This window comes from Cottoperca gobio, chromosome 7 (assembly GCF_900634415.1).
Source record: "Cottoperca gobio chromosome 7, fCotGob3.1, whole genome shotgun sequence".
NCBI lineage: Eukaryota > Metazoa > Chordata > Actinopteri > Perciformes > Bovichtidae > Cottoperca > Cottoperca gobio.
In genome coordinates this window covers 8770580-8789724 of record NC_041361.1, presented here as the reverse complement: position 1 = coordinate 8789724, position 19145 = coordinate 8770580, and the positions used below count along the sequence as shown (strand labels likewise).

At 40.6% G+C, this 19145-nt stretch overlaps 1 protein-coding gene across 5 annotated transcripts in view; it reads left to right on the top strand.

The window, feature by feature from the left end:
- cacna2d3a (calcium channel, voltage-dependent, alpha 2/delta subunit 3a) overlaps nucleotides 1-18337 on the top strand; it is a 116427-nt gene extending 98090 nt beyond the window's left edge. For 4 of the 5 annotated variants that reach the window (XM_029435374.1, XM_029435372.1, XM_029435375.1 and 1 more), the window contains 11 exons: nucleotides 3730-3791; nucleotides 4229-4273; nucleotides 4367-4429; nucleotides 6050-6120; nucleotides 8087-8162; nucleotides 8267-8319; nucleotides 9351-9406; nucleotides 12007-12121; nucleotides 16068-16180; nucleotides 17191-17273; nucleotides 17426-18337. In XM_029435374.1, the coding sequence (XP_029291234.1) occupies nucleotides 3730-3791; nucleotides 4229-4273; nucleotides 4367-4429; nucleotides 6050-6120; nucleotides 8087-8162; nucleotides 8267-8319; nucleotides 9351-9406; nucleotides 12007-12121; nucleotides 16068-16180; nucleotides 17191-17273; nucleotides 17426-17518 (830 nt within the window). In that variant the 3' untranslated portion in view covers nucleotides 17519-18337. Of the gene's footprint in view, nucleotides 1-3729; nucleotides 3792-4228; nucleotides 4274-4366; nucleotides 4430-6049; nucleotides 6121-8086; nucleotides 8163-8266; nucleotides 8320-9350; nucleotides 9407-12006; nucleotides 12122-14719; nucleotides 14824-16067; nucleotides 16181-17190; nucleotides 17274-17425 lie in introns of those variants that run through there. The other variant, XR_003832509.1, reaches the window with a different exon arrangement.
- Nucleotides 18338-19145: the final 808 nt, after the last annotated feature.

Genomic DNA, 19145 nt, shown 5'->3' with positions numbered 1-19145 from the left:
TTAAAAAAACAAACATAAATACATGTATAGGGTCATGCACCTGCGCACACACGCATACACACTCGTATGCACACTTGAGTGGTCATGTGCACCCATGTAGGCAAATACATCCTCAAATGTGTGATGACACCTTTGTATTTGCTAAAACACCCTATTGTTGATGTGCACAGACTTCCTGCTGTATTTGTGCTGCAAGTTACAAAAAAAAGAGAAATCATGCCCTACTATTCCTCCTCTGAGCAGATTGTCATATATTATCACCATGTGCATCTCCGGTGACGCATTTAATGCATGTGGCATTAAGGCCTTGAGGGAAAACTACAAAGATGGTTTGCATAAGATCTTTTTTTATTCAATCTTACGCTTCGTTCAGAGAGCTATTTAGGATTTGGCCAAGATAGATTATTTTTTTTTTATATAAAGCAATGAACCGTGTCATTTGAAATTTTTATTTGGATTTTGCAACAGTGGTTAGTCTCCATTTTGCCTCAACAAGAACACACAGGAAGGAGAGGTCAGTGGAGCCTTAGTCTTGTAGACTGCTGGTATCCTTAACAACTGCCTGCTGTTCTGCTCATCCTCTGAACGTTGCTCAACATCTTAACATGATCCACCACCTCTGCTGTGAAGCGCTACCACATTTGCAAATCACTACATCTCTCTGTGCGTTTACCGTATGGGGGTTTATGCTTTTCGAAAAGGTGCTTTCAATGGGATGTAAATTGATGCAAAAACACTTATGCTTGCCCTTGCTACAGCACATGCATGAGCATACATACATGCACTCAAATGCACGCTTGAGCTGATTGATGTATACGTTTATACAATCCTTATTAGAATCCAAAATATCTGTAGGATTTAAACCGGCTGTCAGCTCTCCCTGCCTGGGATTGCACTGCTAGCGGATTGGTGATGGGGTGGGTTTGTTGTGGATTTTATGTCTCTTCATCTTTGGACTCATAAACCCAGCTCAGGGCATAAATACCCCAGAGTTCTTAAATCATACCTAGGGAAATTAAATGTTCTCCCATTGGACAGAAATTTCCCGAGCATTAGTGAGACAGATTTGGGCTTTTCTCTTTTTGCTCTGAGCCGACTTCCAGGTAGCAGCCAACATCGGTGCACTTTTAACCTGTCATACAGTTTTACAGAGCAAAATCCAGTGATTTCTGTTTCCATGAATTATTTTCATTGCTGAACAGATCCTATAGTATGTAACTATATTTAAACTATTGTTTTATTTATTTGGAAGTTTTATACAAATAGACTATTTATTTTTTCAAATCTTACATTTTCAAATGATTTGAAGGTTTCATGTTTTAAAATTCACAGTATTTTTATCTGACAACTTATTTGACCATTGGTCATTTTTGTTTTTACAGCTTCTTTAAAGTAGATGCTGCCGTGTCTTTTATGCTGCATGTTGTATTGGTTTAATGATCCAGGTTCTCCCTTGTTTTATACCATGTGTGTTTCCATCGCTGCTGCCCAGCATCTTAAATTAGCCTCTCCTCCTGGGTTTTCCATGTGGGTGTAGAAATGGTGGGCTGCTGAAAGGATCTGGCAAAGCTTATGACGGGATAATCTGCACCTGTTCCTCTGGGCAAGGGCTAAAACAGGCCACCGCAGCACCCCACTGCATACTGCACTTAAACAATCACACAAAATGCACGCGCACACTAAAAGAAATGAAACCAATGGAATATTTCTCACTAATAATGTTCTCTTCAAATCTTGAAAGCATTCTGTATTTTATTATTCTTTTTTTTTAAAGCTACTGCTTTAATGAAGGATTTTAATTTTTATACGGATCCCATCTTACATGCACACACACTTTTGTATCTCTCACAGTAACTCTCTTAATGTGTTTCTCGACACTACGTGCAATATCATACAAACAGCTGGTGCCTTTACTGAAATCCTGCATTAGGCTGTAAACCAGTTTACATTTACTGCTACAACTATTGTACTATACTATATACTACTGTTAATGACATACAGTATAATAATACTGATTCTAAAATACAGTATATTTATATTATTTGCTATTTGTACATGTGTGTATACAATTGTATGACAAATATAGAATAATTATTGTTTTATTATATATTAATTGTATAATTGACAAGCTACATTATATTAATCATATGACAGGTAGACTCCAGTATTAAAGTATTAAATTAAATAACATATAAGTGAGATATCTACCACTCTGAAAAAGTATTTCCTCTTTAATAGCTACCAATTAATATAATTAATTAATAGCAATGATTCATAAGCACTTAAGATATCTCAAAACATAATGCATATATTGTTATATACCTACTCCCAAATCCAATGAATGAATAAATCTATAATTCACAACATGACTCATTTTTGCAAAAAGTATTTCAACAGATGTGTACATTTGGAAATGAAATGTGTTCTTGGCAATGTGTAGCCAGAATCTGAGTAAATCATTATGTTTTCAGCTACAAAAAAGTGTTGGTCGTGTACAACAATAGACTTCATGACTTTATTTTCTTTCTTTCTTTTTGATCTTTAGCAACTTTATTTTGTAGTAGTGTGAATGCAGTTTTGCACAATGTGCTGGCACTCGTTTGTTTGTGAAGCTTGTTGCATGCACTGTATGTATTTCACATTATTTTGCTGTTTTATGAAGTGTGTGGTGTTAAAGCTTCCAGTGCTGATTGATAATATGCATTTCACACCTTGCATTCAGTCTCACATTTTCCTTCCTTTAGTTTGAAATACCTTCACACAGCATGACAAAGACAGCACTTAATAGTTTGCATGTAATTTTTATCATTTGCCCTGTTTCTAATGTGACAAATGTCTACATTGACTTATCAATATCTCGATCTTACTGTAGGTGAAGTCTCCTGCTTTTAAATCCATCCAAATGCCAGATTCTCATCCATTTAGTTTACTACCTGTGGCTGCTCTGCATTTGGATGAAGCTCTACATTGTGCTCCTGGAAAGACTTACACACCCCCAAACGCATGGCAAACCCCCACTGAGAGAAAGCTAGGTTCCTCTGAGTCTTAGTGGCAGGGGGTAAAAGGAGAGGAGGACGAAGAGGGGAGGAGAGAAGTTAAAGCCTGTGGTGAATGTGTCAATCTTTCCTCAGCCAACTCTGAAAAGGTTGACACATTTATTGCCAGCAAAAGCATTATTTTTCCAGACTAGGAATTCTGGTCAGATCTGTGCATTTAAGGACCTGCTGGGATGAGGCTTATGTAAGTGAGAGAATATGTGTATACTAACTCTGGAAATGCCTATCAGGTTAACAACAGGGAGGCAGAGTGAGGAATGGATTTCATGTGGGCACAGAGAGAGAGAGAGAGGTCTGCTATAGAATTGTGTGAAACTGCATTTAGAGTGTGGTTAGCGGCATCTGTGCACATGTTAGCAGATAGTACTGTATTGTAGACAAACACATGCACTTAGCCTTCCATAAATATAAGCTGACACTTGTATGATCCAGGGTGTAATTGTCCTTTTGGCCTATTTTGTCCTGCAGTGGTTCGCTGCAATGGACGTGTCTGTGTGGTGGGGTTAATGAAAGATGCACTTTGACCCTGTGTGTATATTAATAATCTCTCTTTCGCCTGTAGGAAAACTTCTGTTGTGATAAAGATCACAGTGCACTTGCACTTCAACACACAGAGCACACAGATGTCCAGTTGCTACAGTACGTCTCTGTGACTCTATTGTGTGTCTTTCAGCTGTGGGCATCCAGATGAAGCTGGAGTTCTTTCAGAAGAAATTCTGGACAGCCAGCAGACAGGTACACATGCATAAACACACATCCTGCATGCTTACACATTTACATGTATAATACAAACATACTTTAACCTCAAATAACCTATAGAAACTCTGCCAACTGCACTGCTTAAAAATACAAAACAATAAACACAAAGGCAAGTTATGTCTATTTGAAAGAAATCGTTTTTTGCTTTTTCATAAATCAGCCTTTATTTTAGATTATGTTTGTACTTGAATAATAACTTGACATGTCTCGAGATGTTATGAATATTTAATGAGTCAAGGACCCACGAAAGCTGTTTGGATTTCTTTCTTTTAACATGTAAGGTCATCAGTCGGTTTCATTTATTTGAAAAGGCCAGTAAAGGTTTTCAGCTAACAAAAGGAATCTATAAAAGCCTAAATATGCAGTGTGACACTCGGATGCAGTACGCAGATATATCATTCTTTATCTTACAGTGTGCAGCATTAGATGGGAAATGCTCCATAAGCTGTGATGACGAGGTCAGTCATCCTTCCTTTTCTCCATCATCCACGCATCATTCTGTCCCTCTAACTTCATACAGTCGTTTTAACAGTTTGTTTTCCATTCAACAGAACATTAACTGCTACCTCATTGACAACAACGGCTTCGTTCTGGTAGGGCAGGACTATACTCTGGTAAGACATTGACACACAAAGAGACACACACACACACATACAGCCAGATCAGGCACGATAAATGGGAAATATTGCATAATAGTCATAGCAAGCAGAAATTCTGAATTATTTTAGTTCAAGAGGAGCTATTAGCCCATTAGCTAGTTCTGAAACCAGCAACAGTATACTATGAACATAATTGTCGAGAAAGATTGCTTATATTTAAATACTACACCCAAACAGATACTCCCTTCCAGATTACCCCCCCCCCCCTTGCTCCTTTCTCTTTATACATCCATGAAGTTTCCCCTGCATGAGAATGAACACCCCTCTTCTTGCTGATTTGCTGGAATATTGTTGTGTGGCTTGGTCTGAGCCACTTTGTTTGTTGTTTTCATCTACAGAGCCAGAGCTGTGTATGAATAGCAGATTTGTTTTCAGTGCACAGCTCGCGGGCCGTGAGGTGATGTTCTCTGAATTTGACAAAAAGTGTATTAGAATCACAAACTCCACCTTTAAGTCAGGTTTAAGATTACATCAGAGTAAATGTGGTTGAGTCTGTAATGAGTCCAAGACTAAGCACACATGTGAATCAACAATGCACTTTTGACTCTTCCGTTTGTTTTTCCTATCATAATTATAATATTCTTCCTGCATCTCATGCATATTGTTGCCTAGACCGCTCTCAAGGAGACATGGTGCTGCCCTAGCATAAAACCTCTGCTTCACTGTCACCAGACATGTTGTCACTCTGGCTTTGGCTCCTCTGGAAGCCAAGTCCGCTGGCTGTCACTGCCCTTCACTTCCTCTGCATGTTCTTTTCATGTGTCCCTCACTTGCTGGCTCCCATTCTTTCTTTGATTCTAATTTTGAGGTGACGGAGTATTAAGGCTTCTTCTTGTCAAGTTGTTTCATCTCATTGTTGTAATGAAAGATGAGAAAAGATCAGTGAAAATGTCATCAACAAACAAGGTAGCAATGTGATCTGTCAAAATGTTGTATTAAATGTGTGAGGAGCAGGTCTGTCCGGGTGAGCTGCAGGACCGATCATGTTGTTACTCGGCGAAAGTTACAGGGTGTAGTTCACCCTCCCGGTCATGCGTCTGATTTGGCTGATGGATGCTAATTGTTTGATAGCTTTGTCCCTGTGGCATCACCTGGCTGAGAGCACAGGACAGGCAGGAGGTTGTGTAACAGTCCTGCATCATGTCCGTATGTAGAAACAGTTTATTATTACAGAAAAATAAAAACAATTTTGATTTATCCAGCTTGTCGAATGTTATGTCGATATAATTGTAGATTACAAATCAAAGCATTTTATAGATACTGGGAAGGGAGAGATGTATGGTGGGGCTTTCAAAGAAGTGACAGAACCTGCGGTGGAGAATAACCAGTAACCAGTAACAACCAGGCTTTGGGAAGCTTTATGTGCGCAAGATTTAATTCTTCGTTACGTCCCCACAGACCATTTAGCAATGTGTTATGGTGTTATGTGTTATTTCATGCATCCAACCCGATCTGGACTTTTGTACCTGTAAGCGTTATAAACACATAGTTATAGCGGGATGTTAGTTTGACATTTACATTTTGCTATGACTTGTTTTATTTAATAAAATCAAATATCTTTCTCTGCTTTCTCAGACAGGAAAATTCTTTGGAGAAGCAGAGGGGGCTGTAATGAGTAAGCTCCTGCAGATGGGCTCTTTCAAAAGGTAAGTATTTAAAACTACACGTGTGTGTGTGTGTGTGTGTGTGTGTGTGTGTGTGCGTGTGCGTGGGTGTATGAGTGTGTACTTCTGCGTGCCAGCACAAGTGTACGTATGAGTGTGTGTGTAAATGTATGTGAATAAAATCAGGCAGGCCACAGAATGAGAGCATGTCTCCCCTCGCGCTGACAGCTCTTAACTTGGCCAATCGTGTTGAGCTATTCAGCGCTGAACTCCGACCCCTCGCTCAGCAGAGTTCTCCGTTAGGGGATTACAGCAAATCTTTTCCTGAAACGAAGGAATTAGGAGAAACTTGAAGTCACACACACACAGACACACACGTAGACACATTCACGCATATACTGCCTGTTGTAGAGCTGTGTGTCCTGGAAAACGCCAGGAGCAGTGGGTGGCGCCTTTCTGCAATTCATTTGGAAATGTAACCCAGGAGTATAACTTTCCCAGTATTAGAGAGCAGAGAAGCAGAGAAGCAGACAGACACATATTGTAGTTTGACTGTGGAGTCAAACTGGTACGGTCTAACATGCGTTAAGAACTTAGTTGCAAAAAGCTTAGAACCACATTTCCAACACTGCAGTTCTACATTCAGGAAGTGGGTAAGGAGTCTTTAGCCATGCTGTCTCAGTGCATAAACATTATAGGTGACAAATCATTGCACAAGTAGACAACCGCGTCTGTTTATGAACCTCAAAAGCTGTCAGCTTTGTTTTACAGTCCCACTCATAAAAACAAAGAGGCCTGCAAGTGCTTTCACTGAATCTTTAATGTCGGATGATGAGGGATTGTTTCAAATTAAGTACGACGTTTGATGAATGAATAATACGACTCGTGTCGGTAAAGTATTAGCATGATGAGTAATAGAGCTTATAGATCTTAACACTAATGAATCCAGTGCGATCTGTCTTAACCCAGTATCATCTGCAGAGAATTTATGTGCTAAATTGCAACACAATTTTTGTCTTGATAAAAAAACAAACATTAAAGACGCTTTAAAGTGCGCCACTTATCGTTGACACCAAGCTGCCAGCTTGGATTTACCCGTCAGCATCAAGGCTGCAGATGAAGACGAATGTGGACAAATTATTTCCAGTTACTTTTAGATAATCCATCTTTTCAAACGAGCAATAGGAAGGGAAATCAATAAAAACATTAAAAGTGATGTTATGTCTCCATGCAAAACAAACGAAGGCTCGCACACCCACACTCATGCACATCCGTCACACACTCATGCACAGACATTACTTCGGTCTGAGCTTGCTGTTAACATTATGTGGCCTGGCTTAGCGCTAATTGGTTCCTGGCGGTGTGTTGGAGCTGTGTGTCACCGGTACTGTGACTGAGGTTTGAACATCGCCCAGGGCTGCGGATAGACCGGGCCCACTCAGACATCACACACATGCACATGTCAAGTATAGGAACTTGTCCACAGGCTATGAGAAAGAGTGTCCACTGTGTATGTGAGTGTGTGTGTGTGTATGTGTGTGTTAGGAACCCCTTCAATAACCTCACCCAGACAGGCCCAGACCTCACACCCTCAGGGTCTACTAAGCCCTTAAATCCTCTGATATCCCCCCCTCAATATCCCCAAATCATCTACACACACACACACCCACCTTCCTACATCACTTTGAGAAACCTCTCGGGAAGCTCTCGGCTTTCAGTTGCTTTCCTTTCCCCATTCTTGCTACATCCATCCAATATATTATCCGTAGGTAAAGCGGCAATTATAGCAGAGGTGGGATCTTTCCTTCCTGCTCCCACACAGCAGTCCAGAAGGCCCCGCAGGCATGTAATAGTAGAGTTAATGTGTGAATCAAGACCTTATACGGGCTTCATCTTCTTGACAAATGCATTTTTATTTATCCATAATCTGTTTTAACCCCACTGTATTTATATATTTGATGTCTCTGTCTCACTCTCTGTCCTCTGTTTTCTATCTTTATCTACTCAGGGTCACCCTCTATGACTACCAGGCTCTATGTTGGGTTTTTTCAGATAGCAGTGACAGTGGACACACACTGCTGGATGTGAGTACTGCATTGTTTCACTCTGTTAAACCTCGTGTTTGCGACGCATATTATGTGATTTTTTTGTGTCTGATCCATGTTTCCTCTTTCTTTTCCTTCTTTAGCCTTACTTTGCTTTCTACTCAGCCACAAAGTGGATCCTGACTGAGCTTGTCATGTAAGACTTCTGTGTATGTGAGAGTGTCTTTCGTCTGTAATAGCATACGCTCGCTGCATACATGTGCTTTTGAGGACTCATATGGTGGCCTCTCCTGTCAGTGTGTGTGTGTGTGTGTGTGTGTGTGTGGCTATATATAAACTGTATGTTTGTTTACCAGTGCCTCCACATGATCCGCTCATGATCATCAGTGATCATGAGCGGATCATGTGGAGGCACTGGTAATGGCTACCTGATGTTTCCTGTAGCACGAGTATTTCTGTGATGCCATGTTGTGGTTGCAGAGTCTTCCTGGGTGGTCTGTTGTCGCCTCAGTGCATCATGGGAGAATTGAGTTGTCAGTGCTAATTTTACAGCCGATTTCAGTGCAGAAAATCTTTTGCAATATTAGTAATCGTTTTTGATTTATGTCTTACATTTTACAAGTGTTACTTACACTTTAAATTAAAATATGAATAATCACATGAGTGGGTAAGTGAGACAGAAGAGCATCTGTATTTCGTCGACCACAGTGGGGTTTTGGGGCCCGCCACTTTTTAAAATCTGGGACGAGCAAATTAATTTTTTTTGTTACTATTGACGTTTTGTGCAGGATATTCAGAGACGATTCTCTCTGACCTATCACTGTCCTGCAGCGTTTTAGCTCCACCTTGTAGTATCGGCTCAGCTTGCTTGGAACCTCGACCGAGGTTGCACCGAAAATAGTATCAGGTGCCATGTACTGTCTCCAACTTCTGCTGAAATAATCATTCCAAGCGAAGTCAAGTCGAGCCCCCTGTAGCATGCTGTGGAAATGCGGCTTAAGAAGCATATATACATTGATTGCAACTCGCATAACTGGCAATGAGAGAAAGATTTATATCGGTTCCATTGTTGCTTTTAAATCTAAATTCATAATCTTTTGTGAAAATAAACAATTTTCCAGACTGTAGTTTCTAGGAAACTTTTATCATGGTCAGAATGCAGGAGACCGTGTTACAGTATTATACAAGCGTGTGTTTTCTTATGGCCGATGTCTTCTCCTTATGTAGATTCCTGGTGGAGTTTAACTTGTACAGCTGGTGGTACTCTGACCTCACAGCTAAAGGTAAGAATGCTCTCTTTGGTGATCTGCTTGTTCTCAAACTCACACATGCACACACTCATGAAAGTATGCAGGTTATACTGTAATTCTAGTAATAGTTTATATACAAACAACGTTGTTTATGTACATCCCTAATAGATAAAGCTTTGTATAATAAGTTATGTAAGTGCTGCTCAAATCTTGCTCATATTTTATTGTGAATATCTGTGAAAATGGCTACAATGGTCATATTAGATGTAAATGAAGTGGTAAATAATTCTCTTCTTCAAATAATAATCTGTAATCAATAACTGTGATACATCTAGAGAAAGAATCAGGGTTATTATTCTCACTTTAGATTTGTGTAATATGTACACAACTGTTATGATTAAAACTGCAATTCATTCAAAAAATATATATATTTATGTTTCTCAAATGGTTATGTGTATTCATTTATTTATTGGTGGGTTCTTGAATTGTACGTTCAGAAACAGAAATGAAAAGGTAAAAAAATAATCCTTTCAAAGACCCAAAACAATTATTTCCATTGCCAGAAAGATAGAAAGACGGATATTCTCCTTAGAAAACAAAACAAAAGAAAGAACAGAGAACTATTTTCTTGGGAACTGGATTTTCTTTCTAACACCTAATATTACAGGTTCTAAAGAAAAAAAATGCTTTTTTTAATAATAGTTTTTGCAGTTAACATTCCTGTCTCGCAAAGAAGAAACAGGAAATTGAGTCATTTTTCAATTTCACATCTGGCCATAAAAACATTAACGTCTTTTAGAATGACAATCAAAATGCTGTGTCTTTTTAATATTTGTATTTCTAAAATATATAATCCAAACATGAACACATTGACACATACGCTGTCAGTTTTTCATGCTGTTGCTTGAGTTCACATGGAGCAAAGTTCATTGCGTACAGAATAATCAATGTCCTCAGCACTGACCTCCTGTCTTCATCTACGCCATCTCCTCTCTATTTCCTCTCCGTCTGAGTCAGCGTGACCACTGGAAAAACAGAATAAAGAGGCATAATCCAAAACCTAAAAGTAAAAATGGCAGAACACGAGATTGCCTCAAGTGACCTCAGTGTGAGAGAGAGAGAGTGTGTGTGTGTGTGTGTGTGTGTGTGTGTGTGTGTGTGAGAGAGAGTGTGTGTCTGTGTGCACACACATTTGTATTTGTTTGTGTGTCCAGAGGGGTTATACTTGATGGTTTTATGAACTGTAAGTATGTACGTCATATTGGTAGTGGTGAGAAGCAATATCCGCTTTGTTACAGGAGGAAAAAAGGCTTATTTTTCTTTCTTTTCTCACTCTGTCTCTCTCTGTCTCTCTCTCTCTGTCTCTCGCTCTCTCTCTCTCTCTCTCTCTCTGTCTCTCTGTCTCTCTCTCTCTCTCTCTCTCTGTCTCTCTGTCTCTCTCTCTCTCTCTCTCTCTCTCTCTCTCTCTCTCTCTCTCTCTCTCTCTCTCCCCTTCTCTGGTTTTATGTCTTTCCTTTCTTTTTCTGTCTCACTTTCTTCCACAAACACACTCACATTCTCATATCATTACCGCCAAGCTATGAACGCTGTAATGCCTTATGCTTTATGGTGTGTTGAATACGGTTTGCCTGTCTGGAATTAAATCCTCACTAGGCAACATCATATTGTAGTATTAATTCTAGCCAAAACTAATATGAAAATATTTCATACGTGGAAGTGAGAGAGGGGAGGGAGAAAGAACCACAAAATGAAAGTCTATAAAATGCTTTCCTTGCACACTCTTATCCCGAATGAAGTGAAGCTGGGCATCGCTGTTCGCCAAGCGGTTGAGACAATTTCACAGCTGGCTAGCCTCAGGTCTTAGCAGCACTTTCTATATCTTTTAATAATAGAGATACAGGCCTGTGACACACAGCTGAAACACCCCAATTTAGCAGCCCGTAACCCAATCGACACAGCCTCTCAAGCTGAACTAATCCAGGCGTTTATACATGTAGGCTGCGCTTCTCACATGTTTATAGTTTATATACAACTGCGCACACACTCACACATTTCTTTCACACAATGATACTGCTCTGCTGACATCCAGTAATTAAACCGCTCCTTTCAAATCACTCACATAATCCACCATCTGTGTGTGAAGACCGCCCTAAAAAAACTTAACTCCGAAAATTAAACCACATGTCTTCAAATGTCTAGATTTAATATGCAAATATGGATTATATTAGCTTTAATAAGTCTGCTTTAAAAATACTGACCCAAATATAAAAATGTATGATTTTCCTGTAGCATTGTTCGAAACCTCTGGGTGGCAGGAGAGTTCAAGCAATGTTGCATAAATATGGCCGGCCTAGATTTACACTGGAAACATCTCCAGCAGGACAAGAGGCAGCTCTAGTTCAGAAGTGCTGCTTTCTTTCAAACTTGTATATTTACAAGGATGTGGTGTGTATAACTGGTTGCTTACAATCTATTTGCATAACTATTTAAAAAATGTATTTGACTTTGAAATGGATGTTCCATGACTTTCTCACCTACAGTTTCTTTAATACATCTCTCTCTCTCTCTCTCTCTCTCTCTCTCTCTCTCTCTCTCTCTCTCTCTCTCTCTCTCTCTTCCTTCCTCCCCCCCAGCTCAGAGGATTGGGCGGAGTATGCAGGTACCATGTGACACAGAGTATCCAGCCTTCATCTCCGAGAGAACCATCAAAGAGAATACGGGCAACGTTGACTGTGACGGCTGCATCAAGTATGAGAGACACACACACACACACACACACACACACACACACACACACACACACACACACACACACACTCACTGTACTATTCAATAACCTATAAACACCTCTGATATCAGCGGGCCAATATGCACCATAAAACAAGCAAGAAAAATGAATTATCCTGTTAACTCTCATCTTGGCGAAATATTTTATGTCTATAATCCCTGATAATGAGAAACACATTTAAATCATTTGTTGTCTGCTGAAAACACTTTTATCCAGGGCGATCCATCAGACACACGCACACAGACACACACACACACAGACACTCACTCTCTCCTCCGGCAGTTTGATATACGAGGCATTTAGAGATGAGGGAGAGAGGTGGAAAAAAGGCTTCCTTTAAAAATGGGAAAATGAGTGTGGTCCCCATTAACAATTTGGGCTTTTCTGTCAAGCAATTGTGGGGTGTTCTCTGGATCCCTCCAATGGGCCCTTCATTGCTCCCAGCTGTGGAACTGCCAGGGAGGCGCAGAACCCTGTGTGTGTCTTTAATTGTGTGTGTGCTGCTCCACAAGGTCAGCGGGGTAACCACTGCCCTGGGTGCTAGCAGTAAAATGCGGTTGTGGATGCAGTCAGACCACCAAACACACATACTGTATACACACGCACACACACGCCACACACACGCACACACACACACACACACACACACACACACACACACACACACACACACACACCACCCTCTCACACATGTCAGAAGCGGGCTTCAAAAATGGCCTCATCTCCAATGATGACACCAGAACTGGGATTAGCAGGCAGCGCTGTGTGCTCGGAGCAACATGTCGTCTTCAAATAAATCTTTTTTAAAGTACAATGAATTTGACAAAGTAAAATGAAGTTTTTATTTCGGTTATGTGGAATTTTATAGCTCATATTAGTAATAGAGGATATTGGTGATAAACATCTGTTTCACGTTACAGGCTGACTGAGGCCATTCTCTTATATTTTCATTGGGACACGTGTGTGTACTTTATGCTCTAGGAAATATACCCTAAGCTTTTGCCTGTTGAATCTCTCTTTACTGAATTTTGACTTGTCTGTGTGCGTGTGATGGTGGTATTTGTAATTGTCTATTACTTCTTGATGGGTGAGACAGAGTGAAGGATCAGAAGAAACAATATAATCTAGCGAGTGATATAATATCTTAATTGGCCCTGAAGGATGATTTAACCTCCATTAATGTAGCCAGCTTCTCGAGACTGTAACATGAGATTTAGGACAAAGAGTGTGTCATGTCTCTAACCAGAGAAAGTCTTCAAGGGGACTATTAGCGACAATACTTGCCGCCATATATCTTACTGCTCCACATGTGCCTTTGCTTTCTCTCGACCGTCCCAGTCGAGCAATGTCCCGAAAAGAAAGAAGTTCTAAATTGTAATAAACTACAGCTTCAGTGATTCAGTCCAACATGTATACGTGGTTTCATCTGTTAGAGATTCTTGAAATGCATCCGTCTCTTTATCCCGGTTCACACTAATAATCATGGTATTGCTGAAATAGTTTGTTCATATTATCATGCTGTCACTCCAAACATTTCGTGTATAAAAAACAGCATTAGTAGTTTTAATGATGTGTTTGGGCTGCTTAGAGCCAGTGCTAGTTAAGTTAATTCCCTCTCTAATATACATTTATATTGCTGTGAAAACATCTTGAATCAACTGTATTTATTCAAGATTCTCACCCAGAACTCCATTTTACATGATTACATTTGAACACATCATGATAAAGTTATAATTTACCTTCGAAATTTGCTTTTGTTTTAACGTGATAATAACGCGTTAACTTTGACAGCCCTAGTAAAAAGTCTTAAAAAGAGAATTCTGGAGTCATCGCTTCCATTTTCCCCTAAAGTAACGAGCGAAATGAAAATAAAATGGCAGCATTGGTCTGAAAACTCTTCCGTCTGTTTGTTGAGATTTTATTGGAGCATTTTCAACCCATTGAAATAGTAATTGTTAAATTACATGAGTAATTACTGGTCAAATGTCCCAACTGTCATGACTGAGATTTATGAAAACCATACAGTGCAGTATGGTCATGGTTAAATTATGCAATGATTAAATTATTCAAAAAAGATTGAACATTTTCCACAGGACACACACAAATATTGCATTTAGCCAAAACTGAGAAAAGACTGATTTTACCATGAAAGGTAGAAACACTTCGCCCCTGTTCTGTGTCAAAAGCTAAGCATGTGTAAAGCATAATTTATTGTGAAATGTTATCATTTTAGCTCTAACTCCTATAATGAGCTTCAGCACAGCTGACACTGGAAAGATTAAACGTTTTCCTTCATGATCAAAAAGTGTTGCTATGCAGTGCAAATGTTTCATCAGCTTCAGTTACAGATTGTTTGATATGTTTTGTCAGAAGTGTGAGAAGAAGACACATTCTGTCATCACATCTTTGTGTGTGTCTTTATCTGTTCCTACAGTACCTAAGCCTTATAGTATAAATGTGTCTAACTCTTGCTTTCATTCTCTTTTACTGCCTTATCTTTCTTTCTGTGGGTCTCTGTCTCTCGATTTCACTCTCTGTCGTTCTCTGTCTTCTCTCAGAGAAACATATTGGATGTCTTTGTTGTCCATTTCTCTGCTGGCCAAAATCACTAAAAGCAACAGCACCACGAGACCATGTCAAGAAGACACGGTCTTTACCGTCTGTAAGCTTGCGAGAGAGAGAAGAGCATGAATGTCTGTCTATGTGTATCTGTGCATATTATACACATCCTTGTGTGTGTCCAAGTGTGTGCCTTCATATGCGGTGTAGTGCTCCCAGCACTGGGTATATTCAAGGCCAGCAGCTGTGCTGTCAGGATGTGTTTAAGTCTTTTCTCCAAAAACACTTGCCCTGCTTTCTATCAGCGGGCTGTGCAGGGGTGAGTGTAGATTATTAAACATCAGCAGATCCTATTTCACCCTGATCGAAACTGGCTTGGCCTATTTGCTGTGCTGGTTTGGTTGGGTTTGGTTGGTCACGGTGGGATAACTGTATTAGACTGTGGTGGATTGGTGCTACTCAGGGATTGGAGGCTGTTTGTGGTCAGATTAAATTGGTCATGGTATTGAATTAGTAAGGATGGAGATATTCCTAGAGTCTGTTTTGATACATCAGGTCTCTCCCTCTTTCTTCACAAAGAATTGAGAAAGTGTATGCAAGTCTTTCTGCATTTGTGTGTGTCCACTCAGTCACACGTGCATGTTCTCATACGTGTCGGATAAATGCCTCACGGTGAACTCGATAAATCACCCAGCTGCGGCAGAAGAGAGGGAGAGAGAGAGAGAGAGAAGCAAGAGATAAAGAAAGAAAGGGTGACAGAAAGAAGAGATCATCTTTACGACGTCTCTTCTTCATAAAGCTTATCCACGGTCATAAATCACGGCTCAGGAGGCCGAGGCGAGGCCTGATCTCTCAGGCCAGTAAAACACAACCATGAGAAGCTGTGAGCCCAGAAAGTGTGGTTCCCATTTGTCTCCCTTTTTGGAGTGTTTTATATTCTGCAACACTTCATTGGTGCTTGCTTTGCATAGGATATAACAAAGAGAGAGAGGGAAGGGGAAAGAATGAGGAAGAGGAGGGGATGGAGTGAGTTAGCGAAGTGTATACTTTATATGTGTGTCTCTCTGGTGTGAGTCTGTCGATGTCTATGTATGTTTGTTGATAACTGGCGGTGAGACAAGTTATCTTCTTGACATGGATCCAGTGGAGTCTCTTCAGTGCATCTCTCCTCCACCAGGGGAGAATGTGAACACTCATAACACAAATCCTCTGACACAAGAAATTTACATCATACCCAGGCGCCTTGTCTACTTGCCAATCCAACTCTCAATCCTCCCTTTGCTGCCTCTCTCTTCTTCCTTCCTCATCTTTTTTTTTGTTTCTGGCTGTCTGTGCTGTGATTGGCAGGTCCTTTGTGATCCAGCAGATCCCCAGCAGTAATCTCTTCATGGTGGTGGTGGACAACAAGTGTGACTGCAGCATGTTTGAGCCAATCACCATGGACCCCATCGAAATCATGTATATCCTTCACTAGCCAAAGACTGCAGAGGTGGGGGTGATTGAGTAAATGACAACAGCGAGCCAACTGCTCAAATGGGTTTCTGAATGAGAGTAAGTGGCACCAGGAGCATTTGGAGCTACATTTGACAGGGATGTGAAGATGAGTTAAGCAACAGCTACAGTAAAACCTCATTAAAAGCACACAAATGAATAATAACTGTCTATTTCAAATGGTTGATGCATTTGCCAATGAACTTACTCGGAAAGAGGTTGAATGGTTTTTCAGGGCAACTTTAATATGTTAAACAGCTGGCCGGATCCAGTCTTTCCACTGAGAATAATAACTTTATTATTATGTTTATAAAAGAGAAGTCGATTATCTTCCACCTCATGAGATCCAGTGTCACAATACTGGTAGTTATAGCCGAAATGTATCCATTAAAGTTACCGGGAAGTAAATGGCGTAGAGCATTTTAATTTGTGGGAAAGCTTTGGGGAGTTTATTTGCCCTCTACCCTTTTGGTGGATGAAAGACATGAGAGCGTTAGGAGGGTCAGGATTTGAAGGCTTTGAGACAACACTCTACTAGAAGTCTGTTTCACAGTGTGGTGTGCGTCTGTGTTAGGACTGTGTTACACAACAGCTCTCGCTGTGATAGGATACTGATCAATAGCAGACACAGCTCAGAGTGGAGTCAGACTGAAGGAGCTCGTCACCAAATACCCAAGCTGGACTCTCCTGCGATGTGCATCTCTCTGAAATGCTATGCAGTACACTCACGCTGTATATACTTGTCCACCACTGTTTATTTTGTTGTGGAGTGCTTATTTTAACATAAAGCCTGCTATTGTGTTGCCATGCAACAAAAGAAAATTCATCAAACATTGCTCAGTCGGCCTTTTTTTTTCTCTTTCCATGGTGCACTCAAAAACATGCATTCCTTTCCATTATAAACAAGAACTACACTCCAGCAGGAAAACACCCTGCAGAGGGTACACATTGTCTGTTATTGCCTTAACTTCAGCTGCACATAATGAATCTCTCAAGTGCGAGAGGTTGAAAACGCAAAAGGACAGGAGGCGCCCAGATACCTGCCACCCTTTCCACCCAGAGGTATTCTCTCCACAAACACAAATACTGCACACAGATCACTCACCATTAAAGAACTTTCTTTCATGATGTATCCCCCGCTAATTCCTTTTGTCTTTTATTAAAATACCCCATATCTTTCCATCTCCTCTCTCTCTCTCTCTCTCTCTCTTCAGGAGAACTCAATGGAGTGTGGTGGAGCTGTGGGTCTCACCCCGTCTCTGGCGGCAACACTGCTCTGCGTCCTCCTGGCGCTGTTCCCTAGGTGACCAGAGCTGGCCACGCCTCTCCATCCTGAACTTGACTTGGATCGGCTTGGCTCAGCTCGGCATGCAAAAGAATCGCAACAATGCCACAGAAAAAACCACACCTGCCCCTTATACAACTGTGCCCAATTCCAACTCACCACCTACAAAGCCCCTAGCCCCTGAGGCACAGTGCCTCCCGACAAGACACCTATTTGAAAGGATTGATAATAGAAAGCTATTTAAGCTGCTAAGTAGTGATCATTACGGTGCTTTAGCAATATCACATGAGCTGCACATGAGAGGTTTTTGGGGAGATATAAAGTTTTGAACATAGTAATAATGCTAACAATGCACATAGTAGCTTAAAAACTGCACAAGTGGTCAAGTACAAGCCACTGACACTCACACGACTATGTTCAGTCCTTTCAGGTATTGAGGGTTTGTAGCTGGGCTTGAAACTGGGCATTAGAGCCACGTAACACCCATGAGGAGAAAGACAGGTGCACCTTCCCCCCGGCCCACTCTGACTTTTCATGGACAATAATGATTCTGAAGATAAAAAAAAATAATAATACTGAGGACGAAGATGATTATATGTGGCTGGGGTTGTAATGAAATGTTTGTCTAATGTTCTTTTTTCATGATGAGAAAAAAAAAAAGTTCTAGTCTATATATGAAGAAAAAAAGAGTTTTATTTATGATTTGCAAGTGGTACCCATAAACTGTGACTATGAGATTTTGAGTCCTCTGATGTGAGTGGTTGTTATTATATGAGCTTTGCCTTATTGAACGATATTGGTCCTGTTTGTGTACTTTTGAAATAAAATGATGTTTAAAATGTATGCTGTTGTTGAAAGCTATGTTGTTGAAAGACTCTTAGCAATGTAGACCTTCAATAGAACAATAGAGTTCACGTGAAGCATCAGTTCTCACCCTATAGACTGTTCTATTGTTGTTGGCAGATTTGACTGATTAATACAGTATCAGCTCTTAGTGGTCGGCTCTGGGGAAATGTTTGTCTGCTTCATGGCCTCCACCCTGAGCGGAGATGTGTGTGCGTGCGCACGTGCATGTATTTGTATGAGTGCATCTGGTGTTTCGCTTTTCTGTCATTCATATAAGCCTCTGCCCCCGGAGTCCTATCCCCCACACAAAGAGACACAATAAAGACCATGACACTGGAATCGAAGGCCAACCACAACATACATCTGTATTTATTTAGGAAATAGACTCAGAAATCCTTTGACGTTTTCTGACAAACATTCTCATACTTTCAAGAATAGGATTCATGTGCCATGCCAGGCCAACTCGTATGTTTGTGTGCGGGTACAGAGGAGCGCAATAAGTAAAAAACAACAGCGGTTCTCAGGAGGCCGCTCTGCTGTGGTCTCCATGTCAACACCAAGGTCCCTGTGGTCAGCAACGGGACAAGCTTCTCTACCTACTTCTCAACCAGTCACTTCTACTAACCCCCAATTCTTCCTATCCACGTGATCTAATCTGTTCTCTTTCACTGATCTTGTCCCTTGAGTATAACTATGTGACTCTAATCATTTCCAGTTGATCCTGTTCTTCTTCCTTCTATTGTACAAAGACTCCCTGACTTGCCGGTGGGTCATTTATCACTGGATAATGGGATTGGAGCTGT